Below are 16456 nucleotides of genomic sequence, written 5' to 3' on the forward strand. Positions count from 1 at the left end.
GAGGTACTGACCACTCCAGGAAACTGACTGTATATTTAACTTTCCTAACAAGATTAACAAGAACCTGGAACACTTCCTAGTTACTAATTATCTGGCTTCTGCAAGGGCTTTAAGTGCTCCACGTTCACACTGACAGGGACTGCCTTTGTTTCTCCACAGAATGCTGCAAGTACTCACTGCAGTCTCACAGGGTTTCTCCAAATGGTTTTGTACAGTTTTGTGCCTGTGAGCAGACTCTGCCACCCCTGATGCTGCACGTGAATGCATCTCCCTTCTGCTGAAGGAAGAGATGCCTCTGATGACTCCTAATGGCTGAGTAGCATTAGGGATGCCTGACAGTGCTGGGGCACTTAAAAATGGAATTTTCTGAGATAATTGCCTCATTGGTATATCATGAAAGGTAAATACATAATTCCACTTCTGTACCAAACTCTCACCTTCTTCAGTCTCCTCAAAAGCTGGATTAACCAGTCCAGGCTCTGCAGTCCCCAGTGACACCACAGCAGCTCCAGAGCTTTCTGCCACAAGTGAGGAGCCTCCACTTGGGAGCTCTGGATCCTTGGGTGTATTTGTGTCCCCCTTGGCAGGAAGCTCTTCCTTCCCTTTGGAAATGGGGTTCCTTTTCCGCTGGAGCTCAGATTTGTATTTCTTAAACCCAGGACACCTGGAGAGAGATTGGCAGGGACTGTCAGTGACTGTCTCTGCCTGGGCAGGTGACCCAGCACATGAAAGCTCTGACAAACCTGTGGGAAGAAGCTGCTTCCAGATCTCACCAGTGCAGTCCTGGTTCCTCAGATGATAAAACTGAGAAACCTTGACCTTCAGTTTCTACTTCTACGAGTATCAGCTTAAGTGCAGTGGCTTGTTATTTCACCACTTTTCAAATTATTAAGCAAATTATTTGAAAAATAAGAATGTAATAGAAACAGGAGTCTCCTTTGCTAAATATTTACCTGGCAAACAATCCATAAAGAAAACAATCCCTCTTAAATATAAGCAAATACTGAGCTCTGACGTTGTAGAGATCACCATGAACTGTACCTTGATACAAAGAAAGTGGCTCAGGTTTCAAGCTCAGCTTTGAATTAGGCTTTGTTTTAACACACCAGCTACACACAAGAGCAGCAAGGGAGGATTGGGCATTTTCTGTTGTGGAATGAGACCTGATCCTGGACCTGGTGCACTCCCAGGCCATGCAGGTGATGGCTCCACCAGAATGGGAGTAGTTGAATCCCTGATCCCACTGACTGCTCCCCAGAGGTCAGAGGTGCCAGAACTGGGATGTAATTGGATGCAGATACATCAGCAGCCTGTCTCAGCACTATTGGGTGAGCAAGAACAGCTCTTTTATCACAAGTATTTCTAAAAAAGGTGAGGAGGTGATAAATGCAAAAGCATCACTTTCAGAGACATGAGTAGTATTGGGTGTTTACCAGAGTCACTTTTCAAATTAAACTGAACTATTTACACTCTGGCTAAAGAATCTCATCCCAGTATTACTTCCTCTGGTTTGTTCCTGCTCATTTATTCTCCAAGCAGTAAAATAACCCTGCACTTAATGACAGAAGCTGAGTGATCCTCTTGTGCACATGTCCCTCTTAAGATACCAAAACACAAATTCAATTTGCAAAGGCCGGAAAATCCCCCAAGAAAATAAGTTACTATGTGCTTCTTATTTCCTTAAATCTTCTCCTATCAGTTAATCTCCCTTAAAACAAGAGAACACCCAAATCCCAGTGCAATTTTCTTATCTGTTTTTTTTTCCTCCTTATTTTTTAGTCTGATGATCCACTTGCACCCACAGCCCAGGTGAAATAGCCTCGAATCTTGGACTACTCTGTCCCCAAGAAAGCTACAAAGAACTGTGGAATATATAGGAGAATGATACAGTTTCCAGGCAGGTCTCTAATGTAAACGTTTGAGGTGCCTCTCTCCCTCCCCTCTGTGTAACTGCTGTGCCAGAGGGATTACACAGTGACAGGAGTTTACTGATAGCAGGGCAGATTTGCAGAGCAGAGGAAGGCCCAGCCCTGGTGCGAGCCATGGCCCCAGCTGGAGCAGCCAGGACAAAGGGCTGCTCAAGAAAAAGGAGATTATAAACTTTCACTGAAGGGAAAGGGGCACCCAAGCACTTCCATCCCTCCCCTGGCTCTAACACAAGCTCTCAGCTCATGGGGACAATGATAACACAAGGGTCCATCCTTGGCTGGAGCTGCAAAGGTATCCTAAGTGTACCTGCTCCCTGGTTGGTTTATTTTTAAAATATGGCATTGCCGCAACAAACTACAACACAGCTGAATGAAACAAGCCCGTGGCATTTCCCATTGCTGACAAATGCACCCTGCCAAGGAAGCTCTGTTCCACCTGCAGCAGGGCTTGCACTTAGCTCCCCTCCCTGCAAATCATTAACCAGGTAGGAACAAGGGTTCTCCACGCACCACGGCAAGAGCTCTGTCACCTGCACTCCTTTTAAAGTGACAATGTCCTGCCTGCCAACAGCTCAGCCAGCAGGGAAGCACCAAAAAGTCTCCCTTCCCCTACAAAGGAGGAACAGAAAAAACCAGTAATTTTCATTTGCTTCTCTTTCTCAGCAGAAGAATGAGAGAAAATAATGGGATTATAAGTAGGTGTTTCAGCAAGTGCATAATGTGCAGCTTGGAGGGACTTGCACTATTTGAATCAAAGACTTACTGCACATCTTAATTGGACCAATTAAACTGGCAGCACTGCACAATCCCTTGCTTTCAGAGCCTTGACTTTGTGCCTTTCTTCTCTGCACAAGGGAAACAAGAAGAGCTTGTTTGTTTGTACCAACTCCAGAGCTGGCAGCCCAGTTCAGGACCCACAGATGTCTGGGTGTTTGACAGGTTTAGCGTCTGCAGACAGGCTGAAGGTGAGCAGCTCAGAGCACACACACAATTACACTGTCCTCACCCACCCACCTCTGCAGCCTCACCCTGCCTTCTCTGGTGTCCCACCTTGCCCCAGTTTAGGGAGCTGCTCTGGGAGCAGAGGGCTCTGCTAAGCAGCACAGCAGCCTGGCAATAGCAGGATGGAAAGGGGAATGCACCTGTTCTGCAGGTGAGCCTCCAGCTCACAGCGCTGCATGGTCTGCTGGCACTCAGCCTTGAAAGGACACAGCACAACCAGCTTATCCAGCAGGTTCCTCACCAGCAGGCTGGACTTGTGGCACTGCTGGAAGGAGAGCTTCCTGCGGTCCATGGGGCAGAAGCTGTACTCCTGCATGAAGTTCTCCAGGCACTTGAAGCAGTAGGTGTGCCCACAGGGCGTGTCCATGGGCTGCAGCAGGGGCTGCAGGCAGATGTGGCAGATGAGCTCATCGTCCACCTCGTCCTGGAAGTTGTACAGGTGATTGTCCAGCAAGGGGTGGGCCTGGCCACACTCACAGCACAGCTCGGGGACGTGGGACACGCTCTCCTCGGGGACGGGATCAGCCATGGCAGCAGCACCGGGAGGAGACTGTCACACACAGCTCTGCCACACTCCTGTAGGGAAGGGACAGAGAGACATTTCCAGCCAACACTGCTTTAAAGGCAGCCCACTGAAAATTCAACTCTATTCCTGCCTTGAGCTTCCTCCCCCAGAGCCTGCACCCCCCTGACCCCCACAGGGTTCTTCCTTCCAGAACCACCCTGTGAATGAGCAGCCCAGGGAGCAGAGGATGCAAGGACCTCACTCAGCACAAGGTTTAGGCACGTGGATAAACTGAGGCTTAAACTTTATACACACACACACACCAGACACAGACTAAATAAACACAGGGATTAGAAAAGCTGAGACAAAAACTTGCATGTTCTTGATGGAGAACAACCCAGAGAGGGAAGGGAAGGGAAAGGAAGGATACACAAGACAGTGATTTTTAAACTTCCTCTGGCTTTCCAGATTATACCAAATCTTTTAAGGACGTGTGGTGAAAAGCCAATTTGGGGATACCCTGGTTTGAAAAGGAAGTGAGTTTTTTGGGATGCTATGGTCAAACCAACAGGTGCTCAGATTTGAATATTGGCACCTGGTGTGGCCACTGAGGACATGGATACGCCTCTGAGAGCACAGGGGGTTAAAAGCAGTTCTGGTTGTTAAGATTACTGTTTTGTATTTTGGGGGGTGGGGAGGATGAGGCAAAAGAAGAGGACTAAATTTCAAAAGAAACTTAAATCTAAACCACATTTCCTTCCTTTCAAGCCCACTCCCTTAAAAAAAAAATTGTTTTAACAAACAATGCATTGTTCCCCACTCATCCATGCCTAAGTTCCCCCATGGAAACAAATTTCCTATAAAAAGACTAAAGCTTCCTAAGTGGAAAAAACGTAAAGAATAGTCCACATCATTTGTTGCAAGGTTAGAGAGAGGATTGAGGTCCTTTCAGCCAGGGAGAGCAGGACAAGGGACAAACTGAGTCCTTGTAGCTGCTGCTCTCATTTTAACAGAAATGTCTTCAGTCACATCCATTTTGAATCTTGCCTGTTGTAATTAAATATAAAATTCACTTGAGTTTCCTAGCAGATTACAGGCACAGGGATGGCTGCAGGGAGGATTTTTTTAACCTGGCAGTTATTTTAATGAAGTAGGAAATGTGGTATTAAAGGAAGCAAACTACATTACACAGTGGGGGGTGTTGTGGTCATGTTTTGAGGAGTTTGTGCTTTGGTGGGGTTTTTTTAAGTAAAGAATCCCAGACTCTGAAAACAAAAAAAAATTGCAAAACTGTGATGAAATGGAAAATTTCTGAAAGATGATGTGGAAAATACCTGAAAACAATGACTTTATCTGGAGCAGGTAAGCAAGAGGGAACACTGGTCTGCACCAGTGCCTGGAGGACACGGCTGGCACACAGCAGAACTTGGGAGGAGGGGAGACAAGAACAATAAAATAGCAGGAACGGCAAGAAAAAATTAGTCATGGGTTTCTAATAAAAATCATGCATCACTCCAATTAATTGTCAAGGTAAGTCAGCTACTTAATTAAAGGAAGAATGTATCACCAACAGAATCAGCCACTTCACAGGCAAATTCTTACCCAGCCACAGGAACATGTTCACTTCAAAAGATTAAAACATCACTGTCACAGTTCCAGGTGGGTACAACAGGAGTTATTTGCTGCTCTCCCCTGCTGCAGTGCCAAGAAAGCATCTTCCCCTGGAGGGAAGCACTCAGGCTGGGTGAACATCCCTGACTCCTCTGTCTGCATTCCCTCCTTAACCCCTGCATGGCTGACTCCCAAAACAAGGCACAGCTCCCAGACAGCACCCACGGAAATGGAAGCTGCTGTGTCCATGGTTCCTCTCTCAGACAGCACCCATGGAAATGGAAGCTGCTGTGTCCCTGCCCTCCTCTCTCAGACAGCACCCATGGAAATGGAAGCTGCTGTGTCCCTGCCCTCCTCTCTCAGACAGCACCCATAGAAATGGAAGCTGCTGTGTCCATGGCCTCCTCTCTCAGCACCCATGGAAATGGAAGCTGCTGTGTCCCTGCCCTCCTCTCTCAGCACCCATGGAAATGGAAGCTGCTGTGTCCCTGCCCTCCTCTCTCAGCACCCATGGAAATGGAAGCTGCTGTGTCCATGGCTCCTCTCTCAGACAGCACCCATGGAAATGGAAGCTGCTGTGTCCATGGCTCCTCTCTCAGAAATCTGCCTGCTTTTGGTGCTTGCCTCCACCTGAAACAGGCAGGTTCTGTTTGCCTTATTGGCCTTTTTGCCAGCCTTCAGCTGATCTTGAATGACCTTACAGGTGCAAAAGGAACATTTCAACATCAGAGCATCACTTCATATCTCCTCAATTCTAATCAATCAGCTCAGCAGCACCAGGTAATGAACCAAGGAGCTTCCAAAGCAAACAGTACCAATCAGAAATACTTGTGCTTCGGGTTGGACTATTTGCATAAAACTTTGGCAGGTGATGAAACAAATCCACTTTCTTAGCAAAAACAAACCTCACAGTAATTTTGCTGATAAACTACTTTTACTGGGGGGGTTTTCAGATTATTTATCAAATTAATTCTCTGCTCTGTGTCTAAAGGTTACCCAAGATGAATCCCATTGATGAGCAATTTCTGAGTAATAACTTGTGGAAGATAAAAGTGTCACCAAAATTTTGCTGCTCCAAGCTGATCTGCTGTCTCACTCCTAGATCCTTGAAAACAAGGGGTGAAGATTTCATTGAAAGGTGAATTTTACTTTTCCACCACTGTCCCTTCAACAAGGAGGACACTCCTGCAGACACCAGGGAAGCCAAGGCTGCCACCTCTGTGATGAAAGCCAGCCCAGAGCCTTGGGCAAGGCAGGGCTGAGTGAGCAGCACAGGGAGGGCAGCAGGCTCAAACAAGCCTCCCTTGCTCAGGGACTCAGGCACTAAGCAGGGCTTCTGCAGGGGAAGAACTGCTAAAATCTCCTGCAGCACAGATGTTGCTGCAGCCCAACAAGGCAGAGTTGAAGTGTGTAGAAAATCAGTGTTTCAGTGTTTCATCATAACAGGCCTGGCACCCTCAGCTTCCACGAGCCACTCTCAGGAGTCAGTCCTGAGAGCCCACAGGATTCCAGCTTTGGAGGGGAGTCTGATACAAATTCAGTCCTTTGCAATCCAACCTCAGCTCCTCATTCTAACCTCCAAAGCCCAATCAACCCCTCCATCCTCGTGTTGCTTTTTTTGTTCCATCATTCTCCCCTCTCCAGCAAAGGGTGGCATCTTCCCTGCTGCTGCCTTTCTCCAAAGTTCTGGAATCTCTCTGTGGCTTTTCACCCACATCATGAGGGAGTCACAACATCAGGACCCAGCTTGGTCCCCAGTTCCTCCACACTGACTGCATGGAATTGTTAAAGCCTGACACGGACATGTGCTGCTCTAAAAGGGTAACACAAGAAATGCCTCTGGAGTCAGAATTATTTGGAGAGTAACACACCCCACACCCCTATGCCTAACAAAGAATTAAAGGAAATAGATCAGCAGAAATCCCTTTATATTTCCTAATTTCTTATCCCATAAGGATTCCTTTGGGATCACCTTTATCTTTACTGTATTAAAACAAACCAAAAAAGAATTGTTTTTCAAGCCAACCAGTGTTGGAATATTTTTTTAGTAGGATTCCTGGTACTGTAACACTGACTCAAAGACTAGACTTTTTTTTTTTAAAGATGATGACTTATCAGGTAGTCTAATCTGTATTCCTGCCAAAGCAAGACTATTCCTGACAATAATAGCACATTGCCTCTTCTTGTTTTAGCTCTGCCCCCCCTGCACATCTACACCACCGTTAACAGCTCTGGGAGGGGTCTGCCAAGAACCACACCGGCACCATTCACCATTCCTGGTGGGCAAACTGCTCATTCCCTGCCCAGCAGCCCAGACTTGGAAATAGAACTGATGACTCACAGCTTGGGAGAGAAAAAAAAAAAAAAATAAAGCCTTTTAAAGAAAGGGTGATTATCTAAGAAATCTTCCCAACCCCGTGCCTCCACTTGTGCTGGCTCTGACTGAGCAGGAGCTGTGCCTGTGGTACCTGGCTCCACAAGAGCAGCATTCCAGCTCCCAGCTTATCAGCAGCATTCCCTAACACTGCTCTGGCTCTGCTTTCAGGCCATTTCACTCTGCCACTCTTGGTGTGGAGCACAAACTAAAGTTCTGTTCATGCCAAGCCTGTCTGCTCACATAATTCCAGCATTTGGTACAAGTGAATTTTGGCCATAATGTAGGCACCTGAATTTCATTTCTTTGAGGGGTTACAGGGCTGCTATTCCCATTTAAAAAGTGAGAAATTACCTCAGCAGAGGCTAAGACAGACCCACAGAGGCAGCAGCCCCTGGGAATTTAACTCTTTGTTCTGGCTCTGAAGAGGATCTTGAGGGACCTATCTAAGGTCACATGGGAAACTCCCAGGGAAGAAGAACAACCCAAACAATAAAGAATAAAGTCAAGGCTGTTTCTATTAACTAACTGATTTCTAAAGCCACAAATATGGTGAGTAAGCAGATCACATTCCATATTGCAAAACACACAACCACGCAAGCAGTCTGCAGCAAGGACACAAAACAGATATGTAAAATTCTTCCTGAAGGATATGGGTGACTAGAGAATGTCTCAAACAGCTGAAGTTAAGAAATAATTAAAAAAAAATCAAATAATTTGTTCTCAATATTATAAGAAAGGTGTGCCATGGGAAATATTTTAGAAATGCCATGGCTTATGCTTTGGGGCAGCTGGAGGTTAGCACTGATCTGGTGATAAAGAAATATTGGGCTGAAAACCCAAATAAAAGCTGGTTTGGGGACTGTGGGGCATGTGCCCCACATCTCCTGCCATGTAACACTTCACTGCAATAATTATGTCAGTTATTATATTTATAACAACATTTCCCTGGGAGACTGGAACTGCAACATTCCAGCTAAAGGCTAAACAATTAATTAATTTTTTGGGGGCTGGACAAAACAAGCCATCCACAATCTGGATGAAGATGGCTGAGGGCACTGACCAAACCTAAAAGCAAGTTCCAGATGGACTCTGATGGGGCAAACCAAATCCTCTAGAAATAAAACATGAGAAGAAGGGGCAGAGCTTTTCCTTAATGCTCTTCAAACAGTTTTCACTCAGTTAAGAAGTTTTGTGTTTCACAGAATGGCATTTTTTCCATTCCAGAGACAGAAACGTGCATTGAAAATGTGCTCTGTAACAGGGGGGCTTTTGCTGAATTTCATCACTGCTGTGAAGAAGGGTTCATGAAATGAGACAGGTTTATAGGACTGGCACTCCAGTCCTGACTGAACACTTCCAGTGGGTTACCACAGCATTTCACAACCCTTAGTTTACAGCAGTGGCACAGAAAAGTGTTGAAATAGCAGAGGATTTTTATAAACAATATTGAAGGAGGTCAATTTTACAAAAAAACCACAACACCAAACCCAAGAATGGTTTCAGGTGTTGATCCAATTTCCTACTATCTTTATTATTTTCTGATATGGCTGAAGATCAGACACTGAATGTAAAAATCTTCTGGAATATTCTGGAAATGCTGCATTTATGCAGCTAAATAAGAAGCAATCTTTCAGTGATTGAGCTTGCCTTGAAGCCACAGGATTTCTAATGAGCCACCTCCAAGAGTGACTGCTCAGCACTTGTGTGAACATTTTGACTCAGAAATTCTAAATCAAAGCTGCTTTAATGTAATCAATATCAAGAAAAATGGAAATTTAAATTTCCATGGTCCCCATCATTTTTATACCCATTCTCTAATCATAAATGTTAAAATAAGTTGTATTATACTCCCTGGTGTTTCTGTGCTCGTTCAACAATTTGGTATTTTATCTGCCTCAGCTTCTGGGCAAGTATCTGTTTTCTCCACCAGAAAACAGAAAGCCAATTGTATTTCCATTAATTCTAATCAGAATCCTTATCCTGTTAGACCAGGATAACAAACCCATCCCAGGAAACCCTGTCCCAAGAGAAGAGCTGAAAGGCTTGAGCAGAGCAGGACAATCCCAAGGAGGTTTCTGCTGAGCAACTTGTGCAGATCAGCTCTGCAGCATTGATGGATTTCCATTTTTAACATAACTCACTTCCAGACAGGTTTTAAAAATTCCAAATTTTATAAAAATCTTCCAGACTTTTATAAAAAAAACCTGTCTGGTTCATGTATCTGCAAGTTCAACACAAGGAAAGATTTGTAATACTCAGTTTAAAAATCTTGCTAGCAATCAACAGTTTAAATTGTGAGCACTTTTAATTTGAGCAGAATGAAAAGCTGACATGAAAACTTAAGAAGTTGGTACTCCTAATTTATTTCTCTCCCTCCCAGATGCTCAGGACATTTGCTTCTCTGTCAGTCAATGATTGCACAGAACAGTACCTGTCCCACAGGACCCAGAGTGGTAAAGCAGCAGGGTTAAATGAGTGTAATCTAAAAATTAATCCCAGTTCTTTCTGCAGAGCAGGAGATTCTGGAGTTATCATTCTGTTAATATTATCTGGGTAACAAGACCCAATAAATTTCCTCTCTCCTCCCTTCTTTAGGAATTAAGCTTTCCACCTACACTCCTCTTCCAAAGGGGATCCAACAGTGACTATTTTAACATAGTGCTCAGAAAAAATACATTAAATGGATACATTAAATGCCATCAGATTGAAGACAAGTGCTGCAGAAAAAGCTGTTTTATTGATGTGTTTCTCCCTGCTCTCTCACCCTTGCAAGATGCCTCCACTATATCCACCCTCCTTTCCACACAAACACCCATGTTGCTCATTTTGTGCTCACAGGAATCCTTCAGTCACTTAAATCAATTTGCTTCTTTGCAGAATTTGACTCACATATTCCTATGGAAGTTTTATCACCACAGGGGTGGATTGTCTTTATTTTTTTTCTATTGTATCTGTAATCTTCTCTCTCCAGGAAATTAAATACTCCCACCTCCACCCTCACCTACATTTTCAATTTGGCAGCTATCTGCAACTCTATCCCTAAAAATCAGTTTGATGTTTGTGGGAGAAGCTTTCTACAAAGAAAGAAAGAACCCAGTGCTATTATTTAAGAATTTAATCAGTAATTAATAATCAAAGCTTCTCCTGCAACTCAAACAAGCAGCCCAAAACCAAACAAAGAGGGATTAGGAGATGTGATGTTAAGATTTGGGTTCATCTGAATATCTGGGAGCACACTGACTTTCCAAAGGGCTCTGCTTGCTCCTGGGAACATGAGGTAAAAATCCAGTGTCTAATGGCTACAAATGAGTAGCAGATGTTGTTGGCTCATCCCTGTCTGTGTGCCTACCTCCACATTCCCTCTTTACAGAGAGGGATGAGAGCAAACTGCCCACCACCATCCATCTGTGAGCTCTGTTTCAGCACAGCACTTCCAAAGCACACAGGGGAAGAAGCAGACTGTATTTTATTTAACTGGATGTTTTTAAAGCCCCTGTTTGAATAATCTCACCAGGGTGGTCACATCAGAGATATTTAAATGTAATGTGAGAAGGGAGGAGGCGGGAAGAGAGAGACTCTTGCTTTTGGGAGACAAAAGGTATTTCTGTAGCTCTAAGCCTTGCTGTCTTGTGAGAAACTCCTACAGAGCTTTAATCTTTATCACATTCTATCAAAGTGCTACTTTAAAATTAATTTCAGTTAAAAGAAATTAATCTTGGCTACTCTCAGCCTTAAGCACAAAATAACTCATTTTCTAAGTTCGTTGAAACACAAACAAGGAACTCTTGTTTTCTACAAAACTTTACCACAAGCAATCCAGCAGCATGAAAGCAGTTTTGCACCTGGAGATGAAATATTTCCTATCAACAGTCAGTTTTTAAAATCAGAAGCACCAGATTAGGGCTTTGCTGCAGGATAAAGAAGCACAGAACCCCTCATTACCTGGTCCAAGTCCCAGTTTCAGTAGCACTATTTTTTTAAATGATGTTCTGTTTCAAGAGTTTGGCACTTGCAATCTCAGCTCCACAAAATAAACCCAAGGCAGGATGGCTGAGAGTCATTCCAGAGGGTCCAGCACATTTCCCCTGGCTGGCTCTTCTTTCCCAACAGCTCCTGTGCCCGATGCCATGGGTGACAGCAGGGTGACAGCAGGGTGACAGCAGGGTGACAGCAGGACACATTGCCCTGCTCAGACTTCCTTTCACGGGGTAAGAGGGCTTTTTATGCAAAGTACTTTCCAGCCCAAGCTTGTTCACACTAACTAAAAAAGCTGAATTAAGAGGTAATTAAGTCTGTAATTCCCCTTTACATTCCATCTCAGCCTCAGATCGTGGTAAAGGGGAAAGAAAGAAAGAAAACAAGTCGCCTTCATTTAAACAAAACGAAACCTTCTCAAACTGTGGCTCCCCAGGGCAGCTGCAGCTGAGTTTGAAGTGAACTTAAACTCTGCCAGTGCCTCTGGGTAGGCAGAGCTGCTGCAGCCAGGAGTGCAATGCCCTTCACCACAGGTGACAGCTCCTAAGTAAATAATGAAACAGCAGAAGTCAAAGAAATTAAAAATAAAGGTCTCTGGATGACGATTACCTTCCCCTAGAGACAGACAGAACAGTATTAGATCTCATTTTCAGAAGTCTTGAGACATATTCTGCTGTTCAAGACCTCTGTGTTGGTGGTTAATGAGCTTACACTGTTGCACATGGAATTGAAGGTGCCTTTTCATCCAATTTCATGCAGTTTCTCTGGCTGTATCTTACTGACTTCAAACAACCCTCACAGCTGGGGGAAGCAGAACTGCAAGAGGCATTTTGGGATGTGTTTCTCTCTGTTCAAATCTTACCCTGGTACCAGCAGCAGGACTTTAAAACCCGTTGTTATCTCGCCGTATGGGACACATATTTGCAATATGCGAGAATTGATAATTATATTTTCCCTTGTTCTAAAAATAAATTTTAAATGGGAGTGACTGTCTCATCAGCTAAGGGAGCTGAAGCAACAGAGCAAAGTCCTTGAGCTGTTCCCAAATCAGTGCAGCAGCCACATTGCTCCTGGGCCGGCCGTGAGGAGGGCAGGGCGAGGAATCTCTGCTTTCTCTGCTCGCTTTTCAGCCCCGGAGGCTGGGCTAAAGCAGCCCCAGGTGCTGCTCTCACAGGGAATTGGGGTTTAGCCCAAGGACTAAAAGGCCCAGGAGAGCCTAAATTATGTTTATTTTTATGGATCCTCCTCGAAATAATCACGCTGCAATTTTTGTTGCGGCTCAGTTGTGACCACGTTCAAGAGGAAATGCTCAGCTCTCAGTTCCCAGGGCCGGGACTGCTGCCCTTATTTATTCACCCTGTAGGGATCTGCAAGAGCATTTCTTAGGTGAGAAGAATTTCTCTGTTATCAACCCCCCACCCCTAGATAAGCCTGGGAACTTTACAAATAGGGCTGCTTATGATTTACTGGGCTTTCAGCAATGGCCACACGGATGCCACAGGTGAGTCCCTTGAACCCTCAGGGGAACAGGGCAAGTTTTATCTCAACTCCTTTTTAACTGTCAGAAAATCAGCTTTAAAGAGACTCTGCTGCAGCTGTTTGCAAAACTTGCATGATTTAAGGTACAGATAAAGAATAGGCAAAGTTAGACAAGACTTCTAAAAAATGCACAATCCCTTCTAGTGCAACCCTTGGAGAATATTCCAAATAAAGAACGCTGCAGTCTCCAAACATAATTTGTACAGGGAACCTCTAGACTTAGGGGATCACTATATAAATATATATATTAAAAAAATTTTAAAAGCCTTTGCCTGTAAGCTGCTGATTGTCTCTCCAAATTAATCCAGCTTTATTCCATTTCCCTCCTTCCAGCCTTAAGTGCTTTTTCCTGGACCAGCACAGTAACTCTTACTGCTCGTTCATCTAAACCCCCTCTAACCCTTTAGAGATGGCTGGTGAGATACTGACTCATGGGCAATTTCTTATCTGAAATATCAGAAAAACTGCCAGATATTTTCATATTTTCAAACTCCATTGGTGTCAAGAAATTTCTAAGCCAAGAGCAACGTTTTATGTGCTATAAATCAGGGAGCATAAACTGATGAGGGACTGTCAAATGCAATTCCTAACAACTGTACGAGCAGCACCACTAAAGTAAACCGAGAAGGAAAAGCCAAACAAGAGGGTTTTGTATCAAACCAGCAAAACATATTCAGGCCTGTGAGTAAGGCAACAGCTGCAACTCCTCTGGGGAGATCCACACGAGCAGAATGAAATGATGCAGCTTCATTTTCAAAGTGAAATCAATAGAGCTGTTGCAGCAGGAAGTTTTTATTTTAATGCAGAAAATAAGAGATATATGGCAGTGCAAGGAGAAGAGGAAATACAGCAGGGGTGTTTCGTGAGCTACAGGTACTTTATTATGCAGTGATATTTATTCTTTTAGGTATGGAAGTCTAAGACTCTACAACCCCATAAATGAGTAAATTCTTTTAGTAACCACATTTGGGGAAGTACTGCGCTTACTGTAGTTTACAAACCCATTAATTAAAATTTCTAGGAGTTACTGGAATTGCCATTCAGGGAGCACTAAGTTCATCCAGAATCAATCTCAACCTGTTTCCTCAGCTCTCTTCAAACCTCAGGGGGTTTTATAGAGGTCATGTAGCTGCCAGGTCCCTTCTGGAGCTGCTCCTTCCACCTCTTTGAGCCCCCATTCCCCAGGCCATATGGTTGGTTTTTAAACTCTTGCTCACTTCCCTCGGTAATGATTTGGTTAAAAACTTGAAATTTGTCATTCAACAGATGGTGCTTTTTGCTGCACACCCAGGTCCTCCTCTCCTGTTCATCCCATGGGGTTTATGCCAGTGAATCCCCGTTATTTAAATGAGTCCCATCTGCACCCAGCTTGCATGGTAACACTTAGGGAGAGTGAAGGTGTGCATTTCCAGCAGGGCTGACTTTTCCAGCTGGGGAGTCCCCAGAGAAGGTTGGCCTCCTGTTTATCATTTCCCTGCTCCATCCCCAGCCATATGACCCCTTTGTTTTGCCCTGCACAAGCACTGGTGCTGTTCTGACTTCATAAACTGGTCCAGGGAGCAAATCCCTTTGGGGGAGGGAATAAATATTCCCACTGCCTTAGGCCCTTTCAGCAGCAGACACACTACATCTGCTCAGGGAAATTGTGAAAGACGACTTGGAGTGTGCAACTTCAGAGAAAGAAGTTTTGTTTTGAAGGAGCCATGTGTGCAATCTGCTCTCCCTTGCCTGGAGAGCTGCCAGAAGAGCTCCGGCATCAAGGACAAACGTCAGCGCCGTCCCTCAAAGGCACAGCACACAACTGGCGCGGCTGCAGGAGAGCTCCAGCTCTCCACACCGCCCAGACCTTGGGCTGCTTGAGCCCCCAGGGCCTCGAGGATGACACAGGACAACGCCGGGCTTCTGTGACAGTGACAGAAACTCCTCTGGGCCGCCAATTATCGCCACTGTGTCCCCGCTGCGACACACTCTGCACAGCAGAGACCTCCCCTACCACTTACATCTGCACTTGAGCTGGAATCGCTTTTCCTACGGAAACTTTATGTTCTGGTCCTTTCGCCTTTGCTAAAAAACTGGAGCAGAAGTTTAAATGGGACATTTTTTCGGCTTGGTAAGCAGCAGGGAAGCACTCATTTTGCATTTCTTACTTTCCGGAGGTAAAGTAGGTCCCAAAAACCGCTCAAGGAGTTGAAAGTGCCGTTTCAAGCGGGGCTTAAAGCAAACTAAGCCTGCAGTGCCACCGAAAGGGGCAGTCCCGCTGTCCCTGCCACCTCCTGCGCTGGCATCAACTGGCTGCTGCCTGGTCTGCTCCTTCTCCATCAGATCTCTCTCTTCCTGACATTACCCTCGAGATAACAAGTGCACCCAGCCGAGCAGAGCAGAACCGGCGCTTCAGCAGCACACAGCCTCACCCCTTCTTTACACCCCTCATTAAAAAAACCAAAAAATCTTAAAGAAAAATCTTTACAAATAGATGGTTAGTCTTTGGGCTAAGCTAAGCATTATGGTTACCTGTACTTCTCACCTTTAAGGTATTTCCAAAAGGCCCACATCTCACCTTGCTGTGTTTTGGTTGTTTATATCAACTTCTATTTATAGGTTTTCCCCCTGCATTAATTACCAGCAAACTCGCAGACTTTGCCGCTCTCCGTCTCCTAGCAAAGACACTTTTTGCCCCACTGCCTCCCTGCGAGCCCCACGAGCAGAAAATCGCGGGGTTTAGTGAGTCCTGCCCAGGCAGCAGCTGTGAAGAGTTAACCCTGGGGCCGGCAGCCTTCACCTGCGTGCCCGTGTCACTGATAAGGGACATTGGCCGCGGTCACGGCCGAGCCCTCCGCTGGGAGAACGGGAGCTTCGGGAATCCGCGACCCAACTTCAGCCCGGCGGGACCCTCGGGGAACCCCGCATCCCCTCAGGGACCCCCCGAGCCCCTTAAGAGACCCCGTATCCCTTCAGCCCCCGTGGGATCCTCCCGAGCCCCTCAAGGGAGTCCCGCGCTCAGCCGGCCGGGACCCCCCGAGTCCCCCCTCAGCCCGGGGGGAGCCCCGCGCCTCCTCAGGGACTCCCACGTCCCTCAGTCCCGGCGGGGCCCCCTCACGCCCCCCACACCGTCCCCGCTCACCTGGGGCCGCCGGGGCAGGAAAGGGCTCGCTCACCCCCGGGACGGGGAGGGAAGAGGCGCTGCAAGCCCAGCGCCGAGCCGGCCTGCGACGGCGGCGAGCGCGGCGCCTCCACCAAGTTTCCGGGCGGGGAAGAAAGTCGAAACCTACGTGAGAGGAGGAGGAGGAGGCAGCGCAGCCGCCCAGGTGTCACTCGCCCGCCCGGCACGGCACAGATCAGCCCAACCCTGCCCTCCCCTCACCGCCTCCGCCTCCTCCGCCGCCGCCGCCGCCTCCCCGGGCCGCGCACACCCGGCGGCCTCGGCCCGCCCCGCCAGAGCAGCCGCGGGGGCGGGGGCGCGTCCGGGCCTCGACCGCCCGCTCCCCTCAGGGCATTCCCCCTGCCCTCGGGCACGTCCCG

The 16456-nt window shown here is 46.4% G+C and overlaps 1 protein-coding gene across 1 annotated transcript in view; it reads right to left on the reverse strand.

The window, feature by feature from the left end:
* Positions 1 to 16134, reverse strand: part of LOC118698563 (ligand of Numb protein X 2-like) — a 29983-nt gene extending 13849 nt beyond the window's left edge. Inside the window, exons 1-3 of the mRNA XM_036401941.2 lie at positions 16059 to 16134; positions 3071 to 3506; positions 438 to 664 (exon numbers count right to left, since the gene is read on the reverse strand). Of these exons, the coding sequence (XP_036257834.1) occupies positions 438 to 664; positions 3071 to 3459 (616 nt within the window). The 5' untranslated portion in view covers positions 3460 to 3506; positions 16059 to 16134. The remainder of the gene's footprint in view (positions 1 to 437; positions 665 to 3070; positions 3507 to 16058) is intronic.
* Positions 16135 to 16456: the final 322 nt, after the last annotated feature.

The sequence above is a fragment of the Molothrus ater genome, chromosome 14 (assembly GCF_012460135.2).
Source record: "Molothrus ater isolate BHLD 08-10-18 breed brown headed cowbird chromosome 14, BPBGC_Mater_1.1, whole genome shotgun sequence".
Taxonomy (NCBI): domain Eukaryota; kingdom Metazoa; phylum Chordata; class Aves; order Passeriformes; family Icteridae; genus Molothrus; species Molothrus ater.